Here is a 27,910-nt window from a genome sequence, read left to right on the forward strand (position 1 = left end):
AAATAAAGAATACATTAACAAACATGTTAAATTAAGGGATATATTAATTAAACCACTCAGTCATCTCTTCGAATTATCTCTTCCCTAAGCGTTTATTGTATAATGGATAGGACAGAGGTCTTCTAAGCCTCTAGTTATTTCATTTTATAAATTCTATAGCTTTCTTACAATATCAGTAGTAAAAAAGATTATAAAGTTTAAATTCATTGTTTATTTTGCTTGCTTGCTATTGTAATAAAAATAAAGCAAACAAAGTAGGAAAAAAAAAAAGAAAAACTTTCATTTGTATTTGTGAACAACTTGGTTAGTAAGAAAAAAAAATCTATTTAAGAAATTTTTATTTACGTTATTTTATAATTTTTATTTCAATTTTACGTATTTAAGTTCTTATCGATTATTTTAAATTATATTTTTATCGTTTTTTTTAATTCCCAGCCGTCGGGAAAAAAAAGAGAGCAAACAAAGTAGTACTACTTGGTCGGCGAGAAGTAGAAAAAAACTTTTTCTTAAAAAAGACTTGGTTTTCAGCCACAAACAAAACTTTTGTTTCTTAAATCTTCCGAACAAAAGAAAATAAGGTGTGAAGTTTAGATTTTGTTTCATAATTGCATTTTAACTACTGTATATCTATTTACGTATATAATAACTTTTTATTTTTATTAATTTATGCATTCGAGCAGTAACATCTAGGACACGGAATACAAGTGTAAGTGTTTGAGTTTCGAATATACTTGGTGGTAAGATGCGATTGATAAAGATCTTATGATTTGAAACTTATTTTAGGAGATAAATAAGTTTAACCCATTATCGATTATAACCCGTCTCTTTCATTCCTACATTTTAAAAAAAAATGTTATTGTATGTAGATAATCAAGGTGATAGTAGATTGTGCCCTTTTTTCTTTTCTTTTCTTTTGTTTTGGTTGTCGTGTTTGTTACCATTTGATTCAAGTTGCATGCTATATGTAAAAAGATTAATGATTTATAAAAAGTCATAAAAGTGTATGTAAACGCTTGAAAGCAGGGGCGGTAATAAAGGGGGGCAACGGGGTCCAATTCTCCCCTCCAAATTTAAATTTTGTCATGTTTAATTTTTTATAGATTTTTAAAAATTTTCAATAGGTTTTTAACATTTTGCCTCCTTTTAGATTTATTTTTCATAAATTTTTTAAGTTTGTCCCTTTTGAGATTTTTTCCTGATATCGCCTCTACCTAAAAGTATATAATCTTCCAATTAGTTTTACTGTAAAAGAATAGGATGGTTTCTTTTAATCTTTACAACTAATTCTTCGTAATAATGTTTAATATCTTTCGATTTATTCTCATTTTATTTGAATCCACGTAAACGTATATTTTATTTATAATCATTCACTTCAACTTCAACAATAATTTTTATATATATATATATATATATATATTATTGAAAAATCAATAGTACATGTATAAATGCACATGCAGACAATTGATATAAACTTATTCCGATCGGTCTTTTCCTATCAAATGGTAGGTCCTCTTAAATCTGGCTCAGGCTCTGGTTGATACTGTGATATACTATATTTATGTGATGATTACGATCTCTAAATATTTGTCCTTGTAAAGCCATAACCACATGTCATGTTCTCATTTCCATTCAAACAGAAAAAGTCAACATAGATCACGCTATGTTATTTCCAAATTCGGAAACAAAAGACACGTCCCTTGCCACGTGGTGAACACAACCCGCCACCTATGTCCACTTTTACTGCCACCTGTACTCACCCCAAGCGGTCACTCATCTCCCAACCTTTTAACACCCCATTTCCGATCCATCAAAAGGGTTATCAATTTATCATCAATCTAGTCTTATCAAACACAAAAATCAGATCAATCGAATGATGGAACCTAGTCATGCCTCAACCCGTCCTGCTGTCCCCGGTGAGAAGACGAAAATGGGCACCTCCCTCGTTGACACCGCCGCGTCTACCATCCAATCTTTTGGTCCCACCAAGCAAATCCATCAACACCTTTGCGCGTAAGTTTTTTTTCCCTCATTCGTTTATTCTTACTATAACAACGCCAATAATTTATTGGCGTTTATGGATGCGTCATGCGTATTTCAAAACATAAAATCCGTACAACATGGGACAAAACATATGTAAATTTTGTTGTGTATATAATTTAGCCTAGTGATGTTGCATTTACAACATGCAACATTAGATGTGCATACAAATCGATTAGAATAATGTGACAATTAACAAGTATTGAACAATAGAATTGATATTGTTTATATTTTGGAATAAGATTTCACTTTTACGCGGATGATATGACACGACAAGTGGAGGCGCACCACTACTGCGGCCACCTAAACGACGAAGTGAGGCAGTGTTTGATCTACGACCGTCCGGAGGCGGACGCTCGGTTGATCGGAGTGGAATATATAGTGACCGAAGATCTGTTTTTAACATTGCCTGATTCGGAGAAACCGATGTGGCATAGTCATGAGTATGAGGTGAAGAGTGGTGTGCTTTTTCTCCCCGGTGTTCCTGGTCCGGTTGAACGGTCGGATTTGGAGAAAGTGGCGAAAACGTATGGAAAGACCATTCACTTTTGGCAGGTGGACAGAGGTGATGAACTGCCCTTGGGTTTGCCGCAGGTGATGATGGCTCTTACTCGAGATGGCCAACTTTATCCTAATCTCGCTAAAGGTATCTATAGATTTCAATCCTATGATCTCATGTACGTAATTATGTCTCTCTGAGTGTTTTGTCCGAGACAAGCTAGAGTTTTTAGAAACAAACCTTACTATATAAAGTAACCGTGGTCACTCTAATAACTGGGTATTGCTTACAGATGTGGAATCTCGCTACGGTATCTTCTACGACAAGGAAAGGCATAACAGAGAATACATGGAAGGTTTAGCCCATGGGATTCACCCAAAAGCAAACGCAGCTGGAATCGGGCTCAAGACTGTGCTACGAGAGATTGAATGCAAGCCTTCCGGCCACCCTAGTCTGGAACCTGTCCCCAGGGTTTTTGTTTGAGAAGTGGATTCTATATTTGGGTCTTTTCAAGAACATGTGACGTGTTTTTAGTGTTCTTTGTCTTAGAATAAAGATACTGATGCTATGAATCGAGCCAGGTTGCCATACACCAGTAAAAGAATAGTTACAGGTTCAGTGTGATTTCTGTACAATAAGTAGGAAACTGTAATAACTCGCCTTATATATCAACAACATAAGAGAATAATTCGACTCATGGAACGCGCTCCAGGACTCTCTGTAATGCGGTTTTTATCCCATCTTGATCAAGTGAAGTTACAAGTTGTATTTCCTGTACCTGAATACATATTAGCCATGTTGTTACTAGCTAGCAATGCCAATGCAGATATATATGTTATCAAACGTAACACACAACCTTTCAAGTTGTGTACATCAGTGCATGATAAGACATACTGTATAACCAAAATTATTGGTGCATATTTTCTGTGTGTCAAGGTCAGATCAAGGTTTCCTATCAGAAAGTGTGTGTTATGTGTTTCTTTGACGCCTACCAAAACAGATATTTGATTTCTACAGTATTTCTGACCTATGAGTCTTGATTGAGTTTCGTTTAACCATATATTAAGCATGGTTATGAAAATACTATTGACCTACTTCAGTTTTGGGCTCGAATCTGCATAAAAGACAGACTTCAGACAGATCTATTAACGGAGATTAGATTCGAGATTAAGAGGGTCGGTCACTTGATTGGGAGGACTTGATTAAAGAAAATAACAAGAACTTGTGTCGGTGGGTGCTCAGCACCCTGTAGCCCGTACTAGCTCCGTCTATGGATCATCCAAACTTGCTAAGAATGCTAGTTGAGTTGTGAGTTGTGACATAGAGCATAACTAATTCAAAGAGAAGTATAAACTATAAACGCATACCTGTCTTCCGGCTCGAGCAAGGAGAGTGAACTGGTTTCCATTAGGTGGTGCCTGTAGAGGATCAAGATATGTAAAACTTGCTATAGAGCTTATGATGGATAGCAACAGTAATGCACCAACTCTGTTTGTCCTATCATTTAGGTTGTATTGCCAACAGTTTACCTAGTTTCTTATATCTTTTAGTTACACCTTTAGCAAATGTACATTCTTAGAAGTGTATGTACTTTATTATAGGAGTAAACTAGGCTTTCAATTATTTATCAGTGTAACACGAAGTAATAGTACATCGTTAAAATGGTGTGTGTTTATTCTGGAACTTAATAAATAGTACGAAACTTACATTGGACAACCAAAGCTGCAGATCTTGTGATACCACGCGTTTCTCAAATCCTTGACGTGTTACCTTCACGTCAATTATCCTGATTAGGGGAAGCGATAAGTTAGAAACTGTATAAGGTTCAAGATTAAGAGATGTGCTAACAAAACATAATTCTCATTTTACCCATCTTCTCGAAGTAGCTCTTCAAGTATCGTTTCGAGTCCTGAAAGTGGCTCAATGACATAATCGGCGGTTCCATCTGAACTAGAATTACTTGAATCATCCTGCATATAAAGATGGATCATTTCATTAACAAATGAAGACAAATTACGGACTGCTATAAGATCAGTGTTAGGATTGACTGGTTTAATATGGGAACATTTTGGTGTTGAAATGTGAAGAAAAAAAAGAGATGAAAACTACTCATCATACTTGAGGAATGACTTTTTCCAAAGTTTCCAGTAGTGGATCTTCCTCCAGTTGCTTTATTGACAATGTAATTCTTGATTTATTCCTACCATATACTCACAAATCAGAAGACCATATGTTGGATAATGGAAAGTTTGCAGAAATAAGTAAAACTAGTTCAACATAATCATTTTCTTTCATTAGTCTTTTAAAAAATCGAGTCTTTTTCCATGTTCATTTAATTGGACTCAATATCACATCAGCTGTACGAGAAAATGATACAATGACCACACTACTTTCAACATCATATAGTGTCAGCTACAAAAACTCATTACCTATCAACACCGATGACTTTGACCTTCACATCTTCACCTTCGTTCAGGATATCCCTAACATCTTGTACTAAATCCCATGACACCTCCGACACATGTACAAGCCCAGTTAGATGATAAGATCCTGCATCAGATTTCCAATTGCATTAGTGTAAACTACAAATATGACCTCTCAATGGAAAAACTCTGGCCTAAGTGGCTAAGCACAAACTCCTTACCGTCTGGGAACTGCAAGTGAGCAAAGGCACCGTAGTCTTCTACCGATCCAACTTTGGCTTGATATATGTTTCCAATTTTTACAAAACTGGAATATTTTGACCAAGCAGCTTCTTTTTCAGAAAATATCAGTTTCCTTTTCTCCTCTTCAGCATGAATCACCTATCATTCGTATTTCATATCTATCCATGTTAGTATCATGATGCAATAATCTGGTATTGCTTGCAAATGGGAATTCAAAGTAGAAGAAAGCTTGTCTCGTGTTTGATTATGCAATGGGATATGTCTTCTTAAAACGGTACCTTAACAGAAATGAGAGAACCAGCTAAAGCTTTTGCTATCTCTTGTATGGGCTTGTCAGGTTCTGCATATTGACCACAAAGTGCTATTAGCAACTAAGAACAAAGTTAATTGTGAAAGCATATCCTTTTCCAAGTTGGCATCCATTGGGACTTGGTAATTGACTGGGTTCCAAATTACGAAATCTGATCATTTTCGGTCTCAAATCTCATCAAGGAAATAAAGATAGGCGATATCTCTGTCTAAGGAGATAAAGATGAACCCTTTCTATACAAGAATTGAGCAAACACTGAATAAATCAAGTCGGTAGCCAGGAGGTTAGGGGTATTTCGATGTACGTTTTATAAGTGATATTATAGGTTGAGAGTTGGAATCAGATGATCAAGTGGCTTGAACATAATTGTAAGTAGAAAAGTAATGACATTACAGTAACTCTTCCATTTAGTATCATGATCCGAGCAACGCAATCAAGAAGCACATGAAAAACTAGCAGCAATCATGCAAGTAAAAAAGTTTTTCGAAGCCACTTGACCTTGGTTCTATATAGTGTTTTGATCATCCATAACATAACTAGTGACATGAATATAAATTAACAGCAATGACTAAGATGTGAAAACACCGCATACCTTTGCAAGAATGAGATGGGCTCAACTGTGGATATGGAAGAAACCCGACGAGAGAATAAAACCGAATTAACAAACCACCACCATTGGATCCTTCAACTCTTCCTTGATACACAATCCCATTATCTAAATGAGCTCTTGCTGCCTTCCAATCCGCAGATCTCTAATTCTTTGCAGAAACAAAGTTTTAGATACAAATTTTGAGTACAACCAAAATAATTTCTTCATGTTCATGAAATTCTTTACACATTGAAGGTTCCTCTGTATCTCTATCATTTAACCTTTATAAGGGGTATTCATGTTTTTCCAATTCTAATCTATCTGTCACGTGATTAGAATCAGGAAAAAGCTACAAACTCGTTCTCGAAATCTTATTAATATAGTCCTACATAAAGTTCTTTAGAAGTACTTGAGGGAAGATTATCTGTGTTTTGTCAAAGACAAAACCAAGGCCCATTATGCAATTTGAAAAATCCGGTCAGAATGCATTAAATGAGATTAAAGCAAATGTGATCATCCGGAAAATCGATATAATGACCAATTAATCACTACCAAACCAAAAATAATAATAGGTAATGAAAGGAGACACACCCGAGCTTGGCGAACGACGTCGTCATCGTCATCAATGAGATCAATGACTTGAGTCTTGGAAGTGTTGTTGTCACCTGCGACAGAAACCACCACCTTTGGGGGTGATGCTGGTTTTTTAGGGGTCAAAGAGCTTCGACAGATAAATACGTTGTTGTTATTACTAGTAGCAGTAGTAGTAGAATAGTTCCAATTCCAATGTACAGGTGGTGATGGTGTATGGGTGGAATACGGCGGTGATCCTACTGCGGCTGAAAATTGCATTTTTCCGGTGACCAAATCAAAGGAAGGAAGGAAGGAAGGATATGAAAAAGGACGCGCACCACATATAAATAGTTAACCTCTCTCTAGTCTAGTCCAGTCCAGTCACTGACGAAGGTATATCGGAAACATGATCTTCATAAGATTAGATTGTACTCGTATCTTATGTTAGTCGTGTCCTTCTCATGCCCACATATATTTTGTCGTTTTTCCTTTTAAAATTACGAGTGTTAAATAATAAATGAATTATGTTTATTTTTCCAATTTACACATATATATATATATATATATTGAAAAGTTATTTTGAAAACTTTTTTTAACGAAAACCTATAAGAACTTTTCAAATCAAGCCCAACCAATGATTATTTTTTATATGAAAATTGTTTTTTGATTGTTTCTGAATAACTTATGTGTAATTTTGAAGTTTATAATTGTGTTGAGGCATGGATTATCATCCGTTATACAATTATGTGGAGATTTAGATTCTTGATTACATGTGCACGAATATTGCTATGATTACATGTAATCGACTTGCATACATGTGATCATAACAATATTCGTGCACATGTGATAAAAATCCAAATCTCCACATAATTGTATAACGGATGATAATCCATGCTCCACACAATTATAAACTTCAAAATTACACATAAGTTATTCAGAAAACAATTAAAAAACAATTTTCATGTAAAAAACAATCATTGATTGGGCTTGATTTGAAAAGTTTTTAAAAGTTCTCGCAAAAAAAGTTCTCAAAATAACTTTACCCTATATATATACATATGTATATATCTTTTTAATTTATGTTATCCGAAAAAAATGGTTAGTAATTTATTTTTAGGTTCGTATGATTACACTTACAATTTATCATTAATTTTCTTATACTAGTTAGATGAAGTTTGTTCTGTTTAGCTTATATAGAAATGATCATTTTTCAACAAATTTTCTAATCTAACAAGAAAATGTTGTGAGTATATTCATGTAATATTACATAGAGAGTAGTTTCATAATTAAGACTAGTTAAGGAAATCATAATGTTCACTAAGCTACTTTGATGATGATGGTTCATTGTTGTCATTAGTACTAAATGTAACTAGGTACACAGTTTGTTTCTCGATAATAAAAGTTACTAGTCATATCCCCACGTGATACGACAGTGTAGTAACGTGGCGGCGGAGGTAGCGGTGGTGGCGGCGATAACAAAGTAACAATATGGTTATTAGTGCAAATATAATTGATGTAAAAAAGGTATTGTAATTATTTTAAGGTTAAGAATGTATGTTGTAAATAATTTCGTTAAAAATAATTTGATATTATAGATATTTAAAATAGTTGGAATTTTCAATTATCAATAATTTAGTTGAAAATTTTTTTTTTAAATAATTAAATGTTTATAATGTAATATAGATTGTACTAGATTTTAGACCCGTGTCCGATCTGGACATGAGGTTTACGATATTATCAATATTAGATCTTCATACATTTAATTCATAAAAACTTATAATTTTGAAGATATACAGTTCTAAGTGTTATAATTAACAAGTTGTAGTACAATAACCACATATTTCGTTACTCCCATTATTAACTGTTACATATTGATTGGATTGTTTGTCATAGTTATTCCACAAGGCACATGCTACAATAATTTCTCTATTATATAACTTTTTGAAACCAATTGTACTCATAATGTGATATTATAATGAAAAATTATTAAGAATTAAAATATAAACATACTTGTGATCCCGTACTTGACAATATTCAAGTATACGTGTTTGATCATGATACGGCCAATAACATGAATATGTTTATTTTCAACCATCGTCCTATGATAATTAGATAACAACTAGGATTGTTTTCATATTGTTTGATAACAATTAGGACTTTTGATTTGAGTAACAATTGTAACTTTAAAAAATTAAATATAAATACTTTTTGTAACATATTTTAAAAAATTAAGAAAAAACTTCTCAAATTAAATAAATATAAAATAAGTATTTAGGGTTAAAAAGTGTAAATTATTGATGGAAAACAAAAAAGTGTAAATTAATGAGACTTTTTCTACAAATTAATATAAATACCAATATAATAATTTATCTGGATAATGATTATTAAGATTTTCAATTTATCGTTAATCTAAATGATGACATAAGCGAGAGTCAATTTGATAAAATTATGCAATTTGATTAGTTAATAAGCCATTAGTTCAACTGTCTTATAGTAAGTATATATATATATATATATATATGGGAAAGATAATTTGAGACCAACTAAAAAAAGTCCAAAAAAGGACCATTGATTTTCGTAACTTACACACCACCATCATCATCTACTACGATAAACAAGACTTTTTTGTAAAAACACTAAGACTTTCCGATGACGGGCCTGCCAGAAAATCATGTGTAAGTAACTTTTTTGTAAGTTACTTGATTTTTGTTTAGTTTAGTTTTTACCAAAGGTGTTCAACTTTATATTAAGTCAATAGTTAGGCATGTAGACAAAACGAACTAACATATCTAAAAATAGATGAATGAACATAAGTGGACATAATCGAACGAACACCAATTCAAAGAAAACATGAACATTTGGTCTAAATATCTAACGAAGCTAGATTAAGTTCTAATGAGTGATATTCTAATTTCAAAAAACTAGACGTCTAGACTAAACTTGAAGGACCTAAAATGTTTAATGAATATATAAAGGAACAGATTTAAACAACCATAAACTAATGAACATAAATGAATGAACTTAACAAAAGATGTGTTCATGTTCGTTCGTTGGACTAAATGAACACAAAATGATGTTCGTGAGTGTTCACTTATTAAATAAACGAAGAAAAATGAACTTCCGCTGAATGGTTCATTGAACGTTTGGTTTGTTGATATGGAATAAGTGAACCTTTTGTATGATCTATAGTTGTAGACAACTTTACAATGCATTGATTATTCTATTTCATATTGGTTAATATTGTTATGGGTGATTGCAAGTAGGTTGCTTGCAAATATGTAGGTGACTGTTAGTGCATCCTTTATGAACACCTAGGATTGGAAGGTTTGGGTTCAAGTCCCATCGACAAAAGGTCTAAAGAAATTTGCCTTACAAAAAAATAAAATAAAAACTAAGTGTGTACGAACAAAAAAATGCCTTATGGCACATGAAAAGGCTTGGAGCCTTTTTTTTAACTATTTTTTTCATGTCGCACTTTTGACTTGTTAGGGATTAAGTGTCATCCATAAGTGACCTATTTATTGGTTAATGGGTTGAAGTTGCTACATCTAATGCTTCGTTGTATGTTTACTTGTTAATAAGAATGTTAAAGTAACATCATTAACTGCTGAAAAAGAATGTTTACTTCTTTTTATTTTAACAAGTGATTTGTATGGGGCTTGGCTACATCAAGAGCTTGGCCCATGCATCAATTAGATGTCAAAAATGTTTGCATATAGTAGGATTTGTAATTTTCACTGGCTGAGGTTTATTTGCTTTTAAATTTACCTTCTGTTATTCACCTTGTTTACATTTATAGTTGCTTATTCACGTTACCTTCTATTTTGTTTTGTTACTGTATTAATGAATGCTTTTAAATTTACCTTCTGTTTTTGTTGATTTGAACTAAAAGCTGATGATTGAATTGGAAAAGTTAGAGGTAGCAAACTAGAAGCTTGTAAATCAGATAAGATGCAAGAATGAGGAATTCAGGAACTTGGTAGAAGCTCATGAAAAGCTTCAAAATAGTCTCAAATTGAAGGAAAAACAGTGGGACGTTGAGAAATGTGAAAGAGATTTAAAGGAAAAAAAATTTAGAGCATATGTTGTTTTTGTTGATCTGAACTAAAAGCAGATGATTGAATTGGAAAAGTTAGAGGTAGCAAACCAGAAGCTTGTAAATCAGATAAGATGCAAGAATGTGGAATTCAGGAACTTGGTAGAAGCTCATGAAAAGCTTCAAAATAGTCTCAAATTGAAGGAAAAAATAGTGGGACGTTGAGAAATATGAAAGAGATTTAAAGGAAAAAATTTTTAGAGCATATGTAGTTTTTGTTGATCTGAACTAAAAGCAGATGATTGAATTGGAAAAGTTAGAGGTAGCAAACTAGAAGTTGTAAATCAGATAAGATGCAAGAATGAGGAATTCAGGAACTTGGTAGAAGCTCATGAAAAGCTTCAAAATAGTCTCAAATTGAAGGAAAAACAGTGGGACGTTGAGAAATATGAAAGAGATTCAAAGGAAAAAAATTTAGAGCATATGTATGAAAGTTTGAAGAAAGAAAAGGTGAAAGTTGAAGAACAATTAAAATTGAAGATTAGTCAATTAAGTCAACTGGAAGAAAATTTTCAATTGCTTAAAAATACTCTTCATGTGAAAGAAAAGGACTGGGGTGTTGAGAAACATTATTATTATGGTGAGATATCGATGCTGGAAAGAAAGTTGGATTCTGAGAAGAAAGAAAAGGTGAAAGTTGAAGAACAATTAAAATTGAAGACTAGTCTATTAAGTATACTGGAAGAAAGTTTTCAATTGCTTAAAAATACTCTTCATGTGAAAGAAAAGGATTGGGGTGTTGAGAAACATGATTATTGTGGTGAGATATCGATGCTGGAAAGAAAGTTGGATTCTGAGATGAAAGAAAAGGTGAAAGTCGAAGAACAATTAAAATTGAAGACTAGTCTATTAAGTATACTGGAAGAAAATTTTCAATTGCTTATGAATACTCATCATGTGAAAGAAATTAATTTTTGAGTGAGGGGTCGGGATCTAAATTTTTTTTCCTAACGCTATTTTTCGGGTATTATGTTCGGGTCGGGTCAAAAATTAAATACTATTATTAAAAAGAAGACAAACGGTTGGTATCTGGTTCGATTCAATTAAGTTATGGGCTAAGTAAGTAATTAGGTTATGGTTTTAGTTTGGGCTAAATAATTTTGAATGGGCTTATGTAAATGTAATTGATCAATTATATTGCTTGGTATATAAAAAAAATTTCACAATTAACATAGGGGGTCGAAACCGAATATATCAAAAAATTTCTACACGAAACATATATACCACCTACATCGCAAAAAAAATTTTGGGGGGTCGGACACCCCTCCCCGCCCTATGGTAGCTACGCCCTTGCATATAGGAAATAAATTATTAAATTGTCTAATACCATTCGTCTCTCTATAGAAAAAAGAAATTAGAAATAGATACCCACTGTAAAGATTATGAGAAGTAATATATCTACAACTATTTTTAGCCATCTACAATAATACATGCATTGAATAATTGTACACTGTCCTGTAAAATATATACCATTGTTATAGATGAGTATAAAAGGATGTAGATCGATATATCACTCCCTAAAAATTATTCTTCGCATATCACATTTGACAAAACAACAACATAATAGTACTTGTAGAGTGGTGGTAAATAATGTACGTACAAACAAAGTAAACAATCTGAGTTACGTAAATGCGTTAGTCATTTGGTATGATGTGTCTCATCAGAAGCTTCAACTTCCAGTGTGATTGATGTTTATTCCGACAGCTTTTACAGCCCATTCGACAGTCATCATGTCCTCCCCACTCGTTTGATTTTCATTTAACAACTTTTTTATGCACAGGATAACATCATCAGGTAAAAGGCAACTCGATCAAGGTATTTGTGACGATGTCGCCGCTAATACTCTGACACTACTGACAGGGGACCCGTTATTTTCTCTGCCAGATTTACCATTATGGACATGGGGGCCCACAGTATTAACGGCGACGTCGTCGGGATTTGACTTTTTTTAGCCTGGTGGGCTTACGCTTCCCGTTATATAAGAGAATTAAAAATCAAATAAGATTTTCACTCAATTTGGACTCGATGTATTCACTATTTTCACTCAAAATATATTTTTTATAACAGAAACATCTTCTGACCCACGACCTAACGTACTTCAAGGGTGGTTACTTATTCGCGAGTGGCATATATGTGAACCAAAAACACCCGACAACCATTAAAACTTTAGTTTTTCAGATCGAATAGATGTAGCCATGTAGGCGTCTTAATAATTACATCTTACTTCACATATACTCCGTAGTATATATTATGTCCGTCCTTCAACTCTACACAAAACGCGACAAAATTGAAAGACGACGGATTTAATAGTATTGGAGATGAGATTTGAACGTTGTATTCTTTATAAATTTAGAAAATTTATTTTTGTAATATGTTAATATATCTTTTCGTATTTGTGTCATCCGATACAACAAAGACCAAGTTTAAGTGTCAGGTAGGCACATCCACGAATTTCGTGGGTACACATGTCCTTTTTTTTTTATCTATATTGTTGTAAAACTTTTTCTTTTCTTTTGTAATTAGTTCGTTCATGAAAAATTACAATCCACCACTTAAATGTTTTTAACTAATCTATAGTTACTAGCTTGTAAATATTAGGGATAACTGCAGAAAATAGAAAGCACATTTTGGCCAATTCATGAAAATAGCAGTGATCTTTAAAAATTTTACTTTTTAGAAATAAACTTTCATTTATTCATAAAGATAGTAACATTTGACACGTGTACATGATGACGTAGACATTTTTTAATTACGTGGCATTTTTTAATGACATGACATTATTTTTTATTTATTTATTATGTAATTTTTATCAGCCGTGTCATTTCCCCCAAAAAATGACATGGCTCCGTTTCAGTTTCGGTTCTGACAAGGTATTTTTTCTCGTCATTTTCTTCTGGAACTAATTTCAGTTTAATTTTATTGTTTTTTGTTGAGTCTCTTCCTATTTCAATCATTGAAAAGCTGAAAAGTTGTGTATAAAGATCTTAAAAGAGACATAGATCTAGCTCTTCTTCATTCGTCTATCTCTAGAAAAAAAATTCGTTTTTTAAATTAGTTGAAGAAATCGAGAAGAAACCACCCCACCTCCAACACCGCCGTCGTCGGTGTTGGAGTAATCCAACAATAAATGAGAGTTTATTGCTAGAAAGTGAAACTTTTAAAGGTTATCGCAATTTTCGTAAATTGGTCGAAAGGTCTTTATATTTTCTGTAGTTATAAAGTATGTCACGTCATTAAAAAATGACACGTAATCAAAAAATGGTCATGTCATTATGTACGCATGTCAAATGTTACTATTTTCGGGAATAAATGAAAGTTCATTTCTAAAAAGTAAAACTTTTAAAGGTCACTGCTATTTTTGTGAATTGGTCGAAAGGTCCTTTCTATTTCTGCAGTTATCCCTAAATATTAATGTGGTGTTTTAACTGTAAATAATTGTTAACAAATGTTATAGAAACTTGTTTTATGCATGTCTGATGACTGGTACCAACGAAATTTAACATATCTTTTAAACTGTACAATATGTAGACTTTTTTTCTCCTCTCAAAGGCGACAATATGAATTTAATTATTTATAGAGAGGGAGGAAATTTTTTTAAGGGAAATGATTAATAACTTAAAAATCTTCATAACTTTTAGATAAGGACATGTGGAAAAATCAGGGGATGAGAATAAGAAAGATAATTAGTAGTATACACATGTCACCATCTAAAGCTATTAGGAAAATTTTAGGCATAAACCATTTTCCAAAAATTAATATTGATAATATTATATGAATAGTTTATTGCAAAAAACCTTGGTTATGCGTGCTGGTCTGACAATGTAAAATAATACGAGTAATTATTTGGAGATTGAGGGAGGTTAATTATTGGGTCAAACATTATTTAGAGCCTATTCAATGATTAACGCCACCTTTAGATCTGTAGGTTTTATTTTAAGAAGGTATCCCCACACAAACTTTTTTTCTTATATGCAAACTTATCATTTTATTTTATCTACCAATATATATATAATAAGATCCTAAATTCATAACAAATATAAATCCTTGAATGAGTTCCAACTTTGATTTAGAATCATTAGATCAAATTTAATTATTTTATGTTTACAGAATAACGACATTAATACTTTCACTTTATATAATTAGTCAAAAAATCCTCTTCTTAATTATGTATTGTAAATGGTAAATAATATGTCGACATACTTGGTAACATAAATTTGCTAACTATTTATGGATAAAAATTAAATTGTAAACTTTGATCTTGTATGTAAGATAAAATCACATGATCCAAAGTTAATGTGATTTGATATTTTATAATTGTTTTTCCGTCTTGAGAAACATATATTATTTAAACTTTTTGAAAAGTTTCTCCTTTTCCATATGGATATATGGATTACTATGTTTCTTTAATTGTTATATATATTTTTTTATACTTTTAAGATGTTTTATAAAAGATGATAATATTATTATTAATTATTACTATTCTTATTATTATCGCTATATATATTATTTAAGACCTATGTTCCCGCAATGCGACGGCAATGGGGAGATGGTGGCGATGAGAGAGTATTAGGCTAAAGGAGGGGGATTAATAACAATAATAAAGATTTTTTTATAAGATTTAATAACTGCGATACTTTAAAAAAGGCTAATGCAATACGAAGTATTTTAAGAATGAAACCTAAAATAGAGCGCCATGGAAATTTTTTTATAAGATTTTTTAATTAAAGGTCGGTCATTTATTAAATAAATATTACAAAAATAAATGATTAATAAGGACTAAGGAGAGAGTAAAGGCTAAAGGAGGAGAATTAATAATAATAATAAAGATTTTTTTATAAGATTTAATAACTGCAATGCTTTGAAAAAGACTAATGCAATACGAAGTATTTTAAGAATGAAACAAAAAATAGAGCGCCATGGTATTTTGTTTTATAAGATTAATTAAAGGTCGGCCATTTATTAAATAACTATTACAAAAATTAAGGATTAATAAGAAGAGAGTATTAGGCTAAAGGAGGAGGATTAGGGGTGTTAAGTGTACCCCAACCCCCTCTTTTAGTTATATTATATATTATATACATTCAAGTCTTTTAGATTATCAAATTATTATTTAACTAACATAAATAACTATTTATTAATCACTAATAAAAGAAAAACCATGTCATTCACTACATTAGATACTAGATTAAACTTACACGCTTGTACAGAATAATCGAGAACATAAATAAAATATACAATGACTAATGGTTACATTATTATTCAAAGTATTTAGGATATAATATTTTTCTCTATTTCGATTGATAAAGATCACAATTGCATTTTTTTTTCCTGATGGAAGTGGTAAGGAAGGGGGGGGGGGGGGAGTCGAACTCGAAAAATGAACTGTATGGATCGAGTGGAAGGCTAAAAAGTTTTACTCTATCAATAGAGAGGTTTATCTCAAGACTAATGTTTCAAACTAAGTGATGTACTTTCAAAGAAGAGACTTATGACAAAAAAATCAACATTTGTATGTATTCTTTATTTATTAATATTTTGTAGGAAAAATTACAAATACCCTTAAAAAAGTTTACATAGTACCAAAATTAGAGTTGGACTCCATCAATGGTTATATATCATATATTTTGCAAAGTTTTTATAGAATAAAATTTAAAATCAATACTAATGCGTTGCCTATGATGGATTCTAACTTAGGAATTCAAAGTATTTAGGATATATTATTTTTCTTTATTTCGATTGATAAAGATCACAATTTCATATTTTTTGTGTGGAGGGATTAGGGAGGAAGGGGAGGGGGGTCGAACTAGAAAAATGAAATGTAAGTCGATCGTCAGGTAAAAAAGTGGGTGGTTTAGATTTTGGTGGTCTGAATGCTCTTAACTTAGCATTGATATTTACAAATGGATATGACATATGGTTCAAAACATGGATGCTGTGATGTTCAAAATCATCTATGTGATTCATGTTTCTGAGTTTGCTTTCTTATGTAAAACAAATGGTAATAATATATGGGCAAATATATGTTCCTCATTCTGTGAGATATACTTGATTGCTAGCCCCCTTAAGATGTTATTAAAGAACAGTTGGGAGTAAATGTAAGACAAGATTCTGGAATGATCATTGGCTTAATGGTGACAATCTTACAACTCGGTTTAGAAGGTTGTATACGTTGACACCATCTAAAGAATGTGTCATGTGTGATATTTTTTATGACATGAAATCAAAATCCGAATGACATCGAGATATTTGTGATGACATGGATAAACATTAACTTTTGGCATGAATAATCTATTGAATCAGGAAGACTTAATGAACAACACAATAAATGTTTGTGAAATTATCAAGGTAAAAAAAATAAATGTTAATAAAGTGAAATTGAATATTCTAATTCGTTAACTATTACTTAAGAAAATTGTATTTTTGATATATTTAAATATAAAATTATATTTACACCCGTACACGAATGTCCTTGAAAGGATGCTAAAAAACTAATGGCGACAGCTTATCTATAGAGTTCATTTTTAGATCACCAAGATAGTTTTTAATAAGGAAAAAGGTTGAAGGAAAGCTAGGACCCGTATCCCTTATTTTGGATACTCACATATATCGCACTGTAAGACTTTAGGTGCTCGTGAAGCATCTCCACTTAAGCATTCCCAAGGATCAAACTCTCATCATTTAAGACTTCACCTGTAAGCCTTAAGCATCATGAGTGACGGATATTACTGGGCTATTGTCATGTCGGTTTTTATGAAGTAACCGCAATATATATGGTAGGTATAACAATACCATTTGAAACGCTAAATATATACTACAGAATATTATAAACATTGTATTATAATGCGTATTAAGAAAATGAATTAGAAAAATATGTGAAAAGTTGGGAAAGGAGCTTAAGATCATTACAAAATTTTTGGTTAATCCAAAATCAAGATCAAAGGGTTCGGTTAATTTCCGGTTCGGTTAAACGGGTTTTTGATTATAATGCATGGATCGGCTATGGGGTGGTTAACCTCATAAAATGAAAATTGTTCACTGGCCTTTCTTTTGGATTTTCCAGCACCATAAATATGAAGTTCTAAAGTCCAAAAGCAACAACAAAATAAATACATATTTACCAACACAAGTAACCAATAAAAAAAAGAAGTCTAGACTAGATTTAAAAAAAAAAAATCATTTTTCCAGCCTATTTAGTAGCCTAAAACAGCCAAACAGAACAATCAAAATACATGCTTAATCATGTTAAACAACCAATGCAAGTTTTATCAAAATTCAATAGCTATAGTAGTTATTAAATTAAAAGAAAGAACAAAACACATCATGCGTACATTAGCAATGCAAAGTAAATGCAATTTTCATCAAAATTCACTAGCTACTTTAGTAGTTATAAGAAAGAAAAAAAAAAAAAAAAACCTAAAACGTTACACACCGGAATTTAAACAATGGTGCGTCAAGAGTAACGACACAAGATACAAATAAGAGTTAATTTCAAAAATCGTCCTTGTGGTTTTACCAAAAAATCATGTTTCATCCTTTAAACTTCAAAATGACACTGGTAGTCCTTTATACACTGATAATGGTCACGTTTCGTCCTTTAGTCGACTGTGGAAAGGATGAAACATGACCATCATCCGTTAGATTAAAGGACGAAACGTGACCATCATCTGTTAGATTAAAGGACGAAATGTGACCATTATCCACGTATAAAGGACTACCAGTGTCATTTTGAAGTTTAAAGGATGAAACGTGATTTTTTGGTAAAACCACAAGGACGATTTGTGAAATTATTTGCAGCCGTTCCGAGAAACCAGTGACTCGAGCCAGCTGCCAAGCCAGAAGTATAAAGGCGGTTAACCGAAGTGCGTATTATCTGGTTATTAGAAAAATGATATTCTAGAAAAGCTCCTACATATAAATCTTTTAAAAAAGAATATTAGTTTAACAATGTGGATAAACATGATTAGACATTTACTAATTGTTCAAGCTTACTTTACAACACAAATTTATGTACCGATATCACATTCATATTGGCTCCGATATCACAACACAAATTTATGTACCGATATCACAACATAAATTTATATACCGATATCACATTCATAATATACCATCTCATTGTCAAATGGTGAGGTCCTAACCCAGACGGCGGATAGTCGGTTATTTAAATTAGATCCCGCTATCTTGTGTCGAGCAACAATATCAAAGGAAAAACTCCACAGGCGAGTTAGGGTTTTTGTTATAGATTGGTGCTCGCACAATGCGGATGTGATGAACTTTTTGCAGTGGAATGTGAAATGGGAGGAGGGGAACGAATGGCGAGTTAGGGTTTTTGTTATATGTTTATCTAAGTTCTTAAATTTAATACAACAAAACAATGTTTGTAGGTGGGTCCACACATTTGTAAGCTAATGTTTTGTAGTATTTTTTTTTATTGAGTAAACGACACAGATCGGCCTGTGGTTTATTAAAACAATCGTGTTTCGTCCTTTCTAACTCAAAACATCACTAGCAATCATTTATAGGAAGATAAGGTTCACATATAGTCCTTTGACTAGCTGACCGTCATCTATCCTCCGTTAAACCCCCACGTGTTACCCACGCTTGAATCGAAACTTTTACAAAAATAATATAAAAAATAAAAATAAAAGAAAACATTCTTCGGTGGTGCGTGTACACAATATAATTACTAATTAATAATAGTGAAATACACACTGCTTGAAATACCTAACTCAATTTTTATACACACTGCTTGAAAATGCCTAACTCAATATTTTATTTTACCTTTTAATTAACTTTTTACGAGCTTGATGTTCTTGATCATTCTAAAAAACTCAAATCATAACAAATGAGCCTCTATATACTAGTAATTGCTAAGGAAATCATGTTAAAAATAAAACTTATGACAAATAAATGTCTAAGGTTAACCCAAAGTCAAAATTATGTCAAAGATATTGAACCAATCATCTTGATTACCTCAAATCTATAAACTTCACTTTTAGCTTCAAATTGAAGGATAAATGCCTCAAAATGTAGATAATTAAGATCGAAAAATTATAGTATGCATGAACTATCAAAAACTTTTATTGTATGCATGACCTTTATAAAAAATCAAATCATGTAACCAACTATAACTGAACAATCAAAACTTACACGTAATAACTCATATGAGGTTCTACGTATACTATAATACAAGATTTGAACAATATACAATATAATTTTTCAGTCTTAATTACATACATTTCAATGCACCGTATACCTTCATTTTATTAACCCCATAGCCCTACCATCACAAGAGTTACTTAAATATATTTAAGTGCCTACAAATAAATGAATAGTACTATTTTATAATGGCAAACCCTCTTTTTATAATAGCATTAAAGTGATCCTTTACATAGAACCAGGCACAAAAGTAAATAATCGAAATAACTAGAGTTAAAATTGCCTTTCAAAAAGACTAGAATTAAAATAGTATCCCAAAATATCCTTTAACTCGTATATTATTAATCCCATAACATTTAAAAGCTTTATAAACAAAATACATATGTGTGGACCTTTTTTGTGGCACATCATCATAAAATTAATCATCATACTATGAAAATTTAGTTTATAAATGTTTACAACTATTTGTTAGAACCACGTTAGTATGACCGTCACTGATCATGTATCATTTTCTTGATATGATAATTGACAATAACTGAAATCCTTATGTTTAAGTAAATATATGATGGGCGTATTTACTCTTAGAGACGTAGTGTAGGGTTTTCCATTAGGTGATTGTAAACTAAGAGGACTAATGGTGCACACTTTAAACACCAAAAGGGTTGAATGTGTAAATACTAAAGGGTTGAATGTGTAAATACTAAAGGGTTGAATGTGTAATTACTCTCATTATAAATAGAGGGTAATTAACCCTAAGTTAAGGTTAATCCCAACACACATAATACCCTAATTTTCGTGTTTGTATTCCTCTCTAATTCGTGTATCATGTTCCAACCGAATTACTTATCCCATTATTACTCAATCACCTTGTTATGGGAACCCGAAAGCAATAACAATTATGCTTTAATGTTCTTACAGGTTCCACAGGACGATTGTGGATATTTTATCATTCGAGTCGAATCATGTTTATATTTACATATAAATGGAAATTTCAAAAACTATATCTTTCGTTGTTAAGAAATGCCCTGCATCATGGACTCATGGTATCATATCCGTCAAATCTTCTACGACCCGTGACACACTTGACATAACATCGTCATCATAAAACTCATGAAACTTTATTCGAAATCAAATCGAATACAAACAATAGTCGATTATAATACAAAATACTTTTTCCATTGTACCTAATTACATATTGTCATGAAAAAGATCTAATCACTCAAATATGACAAAATCAACTTTCACATACTAGTTTTGATAACATATTGTACAATGTACTCTTGTACATAAAAGTTGTATCATTAGTTTTTTTTTTAATTATACAACACAACTTGTATATCTAAACACAAGGTCAAATGAACATTCCTTCCTCTTCACTTTCCTTGTTTCCCCTATCTTTTTCTTTATTATGTTATCAGCCCCCCATCTCTCAACCCCATAACTCTTACACACACAAACACTTCTCTCTCTTACTCTCTCTCTCACACACACACATCACCCCTTTATCTTTCACAAACTTGAGTGAATTCCAAGAACTAAAAAAGACTATTATTCCCCTCCAAGTTTCAATCTTTCTTACTTAATTTCAGAAAAACAGGACACCCATTTGGAGATTTGCCAACCCCATTTGGTAATTCAGCTTAATTATGGAAAAAGATAAGTTTTTCACCAATGGAATCCCAATCCCTGAATCTTGGAATTCCATCTTTGGTATTGGAATGGGAATCCAGGGTAGTGAAGTGAATTGTAGTACTAACCCAGAGCAACTTCCAAATTGCTTTTTTAACACCAATAATGTTGACAATTCTATTAACCAAAGAGATATTTTTGAGTCTGCTTTGAGTTCAATTGTTTCATCTCCAGCCAATTCCAATTCCAATTCCCACTCTGGAATTCCATTTCCAACTAGTGGGAATGAAAACATTGTTCTTAAAGAATTAATTGGTAGGTTAGGCAGTATATGCAATTCAGGTGAGATTTCACCAATCAATGGAAACAAAAATTCCTGTTACAACACACCTTTAAATTCACCACCAAAGCTTAATCTTTCGATAACAGGTGGGATTTCAGTTCCAGTAGGTAATCACCAATTACCACCAGCTCCATTTCCAACAGATCCTGGATTTATTGAAAGAGCAGCCAAGTTTTCAAGTTTTGGTTACAAAAATGAATTCCCACAATCAGAAACTGAAAATGGGATGAAAGGACAGAGTACTAATGGAAGAAAGAGAAAAGAATTTCTCAAAGGAAAAGAAACACAATCTAGGAATAGTACTAAAGATGATGCCAAGGTTATTTTTGTCATTTCCATGTAAACTTTTTTGCAGACTGTTTCAAGATTTTAATATAATAAAAACATATTGTGTTTTTCTTTTCTTTTGGTTGCAGGTTGTGGCAGAAGTAGAAAAAGAGGAATCAGATGCAAAAAGAAGTAAGTCAAATGAAGAAAAAAAGGAAAATGAGAAGCCAAAAGAAGCACCAAAAGATTATATCCATGTTAGAGCTAGGAGAGGTCAAGCAACTGATAGCCATAGTCTTGCAGAAAGAGTATGCTATATTTCCCTTTCCTTAATTAGCATGATTATTAATTTTATAAGTTAGTGGAAGTATGACTGTCTATATCTTGTCTCGTACCTCCATTTGATGGGATTGGGTACAGTTATTAATTGTATATGTTATATAATCATAAGCCCGACTCAAAATCCTTTTTTGGACAAATTCAGGTGAGAAGAGAGAAAATCAGTGAGAGGATGAAGTTTCTTCAAGATCTTGTTCCGGGTTGTAACAAGGTAAAAATGATGATTATTTTTTTTTGTTGACTTTTTAAAGTCAACATTTTGAAGTCAAAGTTGAAGCATTTGGACTTCAAGGTTGTAATTTGAGATGGGGTTTTGGTTTTATAGGTCACAGGAAAGGCTGTTATGCTTGATGAGATAATAAACTATGTACAGTCATTGCAGAGACAAGTTGAGGTAATTAGAGGTTATATAATCTGAAGTTCTTATACTATGAGCAAGATATGTACTACAGTATATTTTTACTATTTGAAGTTTATCGGGTTCTCGTACGTTTGTTGTAGTTCTTGTCGATGAAATTGGCGACTGTTAATCCTAGGATAGATGTGAGCATGGAAGCACTTTTATCTAAAGATGTAAGCACTTCTAAGTTCTAACATTTTTATATAAGCATTGACAATTTAAACGGGTGTATTTGGATAGGCGTTTTGAAAGTAATTATTATTACTTGAAAAACAAGAATGAAATTTGGGGTAATTTTGTGTAGTTTTTGTGCAACATTCAGATGTTTCGCCCTAGGGTGTCTGCAACAAATGGTTTGAACCCTTTTGATGCCTCAATGCAGCAATTTCCTTACGGATTTCAACCTCAAAATAGTGTCATAGTTCCTGATGGACCCGAAACTCAATTTTCCATGAACCCTTTGATGGCAGCAATGCACCGTAATTCAATCATGAAGTCATCTCACATTGATGGTTTTGGTGAGGTAAATTTAATTATCAGTTACTACAATAGAGTTCAAGATTTTTTTTTTTTTATGTACTCGTAAATGTATAGCAAGGTGTTTATCAATGGTTCTGGTGAAATGGAAAATTTAGGCTTCAACATTATGGGAAAATGACCTTCAAAGTGTTGTAAAGACGGCATTAGGCCAGGATCAGCCACAAAGCTTTCATGGTGAGTTGATTTTTCTTTTTCTTTCTGATATTTGACTTCTTGTGAGTTAAAAAGTCAAAATGTTTAATGTATATATGGACTTATTACAGGTCAAATGAAAGTTGAGCTATGATAATGAATCAACTTTACATTAAAATTTTAAAAAGTCAATGAAGCCCCAAGAGAGGCATATATAATTCTGTATAGAAAGATAGAAGACACATTGATGGCTTCATCAAGAAATTGATTGTATGCAAGAATCTGGTGGTGGCTGCGGGCTGGGGGCTGGCCGTGGTGGTGGCTGGTAGAGCATTGTACAATTAGTAACTAGTAAGATGTTGTAACATGGTGAAAGAAATATTGTAGGGGTGGATGAGAGAAAAATTAGTTCCTTGTTCAGCCTTTTTTTTTTTTCTTATTTTCCTTATCAATTTTTTTTTAAAATTAGAAAGTTTAATCATTTTTCTCTTGATTTATTTCCCAACGTTTGATTGGTTCTACTCTGTAAACTCATATAATTACTCTGAAGTCTAAACCATGAAATATATGTTAGCATTTGTTGAGATATATTACTTAACAAATAAAACGTAAAGAAAAACACCATGTTTCTTTAGTTTTTTTGTCTTTTCAAGAAACTTTAGGTTTGTCAAGATTTATAGTAATCATTTTCCTTTTTATAAACATATTGCACATACAAATGACAATGCTGCATTTAGATCATTGTTTCAACTTTCTGTGCCAAACAAGAAAACTGAAATGTAAAAAGAAGACTGAAGTAAATAAATAAACTATTGATGGTGTTTAATGTTTTACCTAGTCATATTCAATAGCAATAATTATAGAAAAACATTTATAACCATAGTAAAGATGTCACCTTTAAAATTTAATGTTTGAGTTGAATGTGTTTAAAGGATGGGCTTCAAATTTTGCACCTGGGTACGTAATTTGTACACATTATACCTATTTATTAATCATTATACAACCTACACAACATATGGTATGTGATCCATACACTATCTTTCATGTACCGTACAACACCCTAAAACATATTTAATGGTGTACAAATTAATCATTAAATAACTAACATAACATACTTGGTGATGTGCCAACTTTTTTTTGAAAGGTGAATTTCGCTAGAGAACTTCGTGTCGTGATTCGACAGCGGGAGGTCTAATATACGTTGTCTTAACCAGGTCCTCGTTAGAGAGCTCCCTCGAAGTAGAAATGCCTATTTCAAATACCCGATTGGAGGAAAACCCCCTACTAATCCGCCCGAAGGCACGACAATCAAATACCCGATGGTGATGTGCCAACTAATATACAAGTTTTGGTAATTTGAAGAGAAGTAGTTAACTTGTTCAACATGAATAATTCTAAGAGCTATATATATAATTACATACCATAAAAATTTGGATGTCGTCTTTCTAATCCATGAATAACTCAATTGATTAACTTGTGGCAAGATTTTATATATAATGAAAGGTTTTGTATGTGTGATTGTACAATAGCTCTAATCTAATCTAATTAACAACATTGATGGGTATTAGTAATATTAACTAGACGACTTTATGCAATCCTAATAAGGAGCACGTACAGCAAAGTTGGTATGAATATGAATTTGGTTAGTATAATACATTAATGGCTTTTAGATCTTGATGGAAGCTCATACTTTTTTGTCATTACATTATTAGTTTATAGAGTTGAGATTCAAATCATTATCATCAATGCATAATATATAAGTTGAAAACCATGAATTGATATTATAATACAAAGACATGTTGACGATTTTTAATTCAACATTATTAGCTATACTTAATCAAATTAAACTATAGCCTTATAAGTATTGTGACTTAAAAAAAAATTTGGCCCAACGGTTTTGATCTGCAGAACCTCTAAAGTCTAAATGCAGGGTTCAATATTTAAAATGCATGTCTTGAATTCTAAATCAAAATGTGCGTTAACTATTAAGGTGCATATATATATGTGTTAAAATAGGGCTGGAAAGACTCGAAACAATCTCATGACTTGTCATAGATCCAACACAAAACTAAATACCGTAGGTTGTGAATTTTCGATCTGTCAACCTGATTGCTGTTCAAACGGTTTCAAGTGGCCTTTTACGTTAAAAGGTCGACCCATAATGGTTTAAAGTATATGCACCGTACCGTATCTTACAAGTCAAATTGTCAACAGATCTAACCTGAAAGCAATCCGCTGACCCATCTTTATATTGAAATGAATTTGTTTGACTTTGACCTAAATCAGCCTCGCAACTCATTTGACATACGTTATCAAAAACCACTCCGACAACCTACAAATTTGTTCGACCCAAAACCAACTCAACACCGTTAACCACGTTCACAGGTTATCTACAAATTAGTAGGTCAAGTGTTTGATTGATTTTGCAAACTAATGACGATATGAGATTAAATTCGGTCATTTCACCATGTTAACCAAAATCGTGATGATTTATGGTCCTAGTAATTAGAAATCATTAGGATGACTATCAACCATTTCGAAGAAGCATAGTTTATTATGGTCATTTTTTTTAAGAATTGGGCATTTCGAATTTTGTCCGTTTCTTTCTTTATTGAATTCGAAGTGATAACATTTACTGTTTTTGGGGTAAGTCCAACATTCTTCCAACTGTAGAGTCTTGAGTTGTAACTATAAGTTCTTGTCCCATTCTAGTTTCCCCGATTGATACTTCTCTTTCTACTGTTTTTCTTATTAGTCATGTCATTTTTTAACAATGATCATAAAGTACAAAAATTTTGACTTATACGGCAGTTTTAAATCAACCAGTAATCTAAATGAGAAGTTGCACTGAATTCTCAAAATGAATAGATGAACAAAAATATGTACTATGAATTAATTAAACTTAGACATTGTACCTAAAAGTTGCTAGTACTATTGTAAATGTACAAGTACATTCCAAGGCAATTTATGGCAATTCATGATGATTTTATTAACAACAAAAAGCCAAACCAACTATTACAAACCTACCCAATCATTTTCCCATTCACATAAGCTTTCCAAACCAAAAACAAATATAAATAGATACAATATAAAAAAAATGGTTTCTCTTACCATATACCAAAACCTTCTATTCAGATTTCAGATACGTACAATGTGCAACTTTCAATATATGATATACAAATTAGTAAACCATAAAGGCTATAGATTTTATCCTTTGGGAGTCTTACTATTCACTGACTAAAAGAAGTCTTTTTGTTGTCTTTTGAATTGAATTAATGAATAGTTACTTTGTTTGATAAGGCAATGTTGAAGTATGGTACAAGGGAATGTAACTAGGGATAAGGGTTTTTGTTGAATGGTGAAATTGAGGTTGGCCCCTCTTTGAGTTAATGAGTTCCTATTACATACCAAATAGTGGTTGAGCCAACTTTTTTTCAACATTGACATTGACTTCACATTGTTTTAGAAGATGATAATTCGGTGCAAATAGTAACCATTACCAAACTTGTCATTAGGTTTCAGTCTGCCTACCCTTTTAATGAACCAAAGTGTTTTCATATCCTATAAAAGAATAAAAAAGCCACAATGAACGTATATCGGATGAGTTTTAGTGCTATTTGTAAGTTTTTGAATAACATATCCCCTAACAAGACCCTTAAGCAAGAAGTCGTCGATGATAATGATATTCGCCTAATGATGAGCGACCATCTAGTACAATAATTCATTATCTGAAACAAAGACAACACACTTTTTAGCTAATGTCTTAATTGGAATGTAGCTTTAAGAGAACTTTAATAATAACGATCTCGAATACTAAATTTCCTTAATTGGTTCAAAACAAGTTTGAAAATTTTTGCGCCACATATGCTTATTATTTGGTTTTTCTTGCAAACTTACTTATTTCTCAAAGTGATGTTTCACTAAAGGCTACCAATTATCTCAAATCTCTAATCTGTAAGGGGTAATGGTGTAGTCGGCAAAAAAAATCGGCAAATTTTGTTGGCTACTTTTGGCTTATTGGCTTGCTATAGCACTTGCATTGGCAAATTTTATTGGCTCTTTTTGGCAAGTTGAATCAGCTAGTATTTACTGATTGTGGCAAACATTGACAACAAATTTTGTAAAGCAAGATTCCCTTTATTTTGTTTGTTTGTGATATGTTTTTTTTTTTTTTGACAAGTTTTGCCAAAAAGAAAGCTTGAGTTAAAACTTGCCAAAAACTTGTTTTGGCAACAATTGACAAATTTTTGTTTTGGCAAAGACACAGGTCAACCATTCATTGGGTTAAAACTTGTCAATCTGGCATTACACCTTTGCCCCTAAGGTAATGC

General features: G+C 32.1%; 3 protein-coding genes across 6 annotated transcripts; 2 read left to right on the plus strand and 1 right to left on the minus strand.

Annotated features, from left to right (window-relative positions):
- The first annotated feature begins 1,814 nt into the window (after window positions 1–1,814).
- Window positions 1,815–3,309, plus strand: LOC122584737 (oil body-associated protein 1A-like). The gene is made up of 3 exons (XM_043756791.1): window positions 1,815–2,010; window positions 2,280–2,683; window positions 2,829–3,309. Exons 1-3 carry the CDS (start codon window positions 1,871–1,873, stop codon window positions 3,017–3,019), a joined length of 735 nt encoding a protein of 244 aa, XP_043612726.1. The 5' UTR covers window positions 1,815–1,870; the 3' UTR covers window positions 3,020–3,309.
- On the minus strand, window positions 3,100–7,072 carry LOC122584736 (30S ribosomal protein S1-like). The gene is made up of 10 exons (XM_043756790.1): window positions 6,693–7,072; window positions 6,105–6,264; window positions 5,481–5,542; window positions 5,181–5,340; window positions 4,966–5,086; window positions 4,655–4,736; window positions 4,406–4,506; window positions 4,244–4,322; window positions 3,904–3,954; window positions 3,100–3,314 (listed from the first exon to the last, which is right to left on the minus strand). The coding sequence occupies exons 1-10, from the start codon at window positions 6,951–6,953 to the stop codon at window positions 3,231–3,233; spliced, it is 1,161 nt and encodes a 386-aa protein (XP_043612725.1). The 5' UTR covers window positions 6,954–7,072; the 3' UTR covers window positions 3,100–3,230.
- A 14,277-nt stretch (window positions 7,073–21,349) lies between these two features.
- Window positions 21,350–24,167, plus strand: LOC122604304 (transcription factor bHLH62-like). Of its 4 annotated transcripts, XM_043777208.1 has the most exons (9): window positions 21,350–21,900; window positions 21,988–22,220; window positions 22,318–22,476; window positions 22,653–22,718; window positions 22,833–22,901; window positions 23,009–23,080; window positions 23,212–23,430; window positions 23,543–23,621; window positions 23,711–24,167. In XM_043777208.1, the coding sequence occupies exons 1-9, from the start codon at window positions 21,576–21,578 to the stop codon at window positions 23,731–23,733; spliced, it is 1,245 nt and encodes a 414-aa protein (XP_043633143.1). In that variant the 5' UTR covers window positions 21,350–21,575; the 3' UTR covers window positions 23,734–24,167. The 4 variants fall into 4 exon arrangements, with proteins under 4 accessions (XP_043633143.1, XP_043633126.1, XP_043633130.1 ...); XM_043777191.1 differs by having other exon boundaries at window positions 21,350–22,220; XM_043777195.1 differs by having other exon boundaries at window positions 21,350–22,220; window positions 23,230–23,430.
- The last annotated feature ends 3,743 nt before the right edge of the window (window positions 24,168–27,910 follow it).

The sequence above is a fragment of the Erigeron canadensis genome, chromosome 1 (assembly GCF_010389155.1).
Source record: "Erigeron canadensis isolate Cc75 chromosome 1, C_canadensis_v1, whole genome shotgun sequence".
NCBI lineage: Eukaryota > Viridiplantae > Streptophyta > Magnoliopsida > Asterales > Asteraceae > Erigeron > Erigeron canadensis.

Bases quoted from the DNA above. Each gene is read 5' to 3' on its own strand.
- LOC122584737 (XM_043756791.1), top strand. From the start codon at position 1,871: ATGATGGAACCTAGTCATGCCTCAACCCGTCCTGCTGTCCCCGGTGAG. The intron at 2,011-2,279 runs GTAAGTTTTTTT...TTTTGGAATAAG, and splicing joins ATCCATCAACACCTTTGCGC to ATTTCACTTTTACGCGGATG. The intron at 2,684-2,828 runs GTATCTATAGAT...TATTGCTTACAG, and splicing joins TTATCCTAATCTCGCTAAAG to ATGTGGAATCTCGCTACGGT.
- LOC122584736 (XM_043756790.1), bottom strand. From the start codon at position 6,953: ATGCAATTTTCAGCCGCAGTAGGATCACCGCCGTATTCCACCCATACA. The intron at 3,955-4,243 runs GTAAGTTTCGTA...GATCCTCTACAG, and splicing joins TGCAGCTTTGGTTGTCCAAT to GCACCACCTAATGGAAACCA. The intron at 3,315-3,903 runs GTATGCGTTTAT...ATATGTATTCAG, and splicing joins TTGCTCGAGCCGGAAGACAG to GTACAGGAAATACAACTTGT.
- LOC122604304 (XM_043777191.1), top strand. From the start codon at position 21,576: ATGGAAAAAGATAAGTTTTTCACCAATGGAATCCCAATCCCTGAATCT. The intron at 22,221-22,317 runs GTTATTTTTGTC...TTTTGGTTGCAG, and splicing joins GTACTAAAGATGATGCCAAG to GTTGTGGCAGAAGTAGAAAA. The intron at 22,902-23,008 runs GTAATTAGAGGT...CGTTTGTTGTAG, and splicing joins CATTGCAGAGACAAGTTGAG to TTCTTGTCGATGAAATTGGC.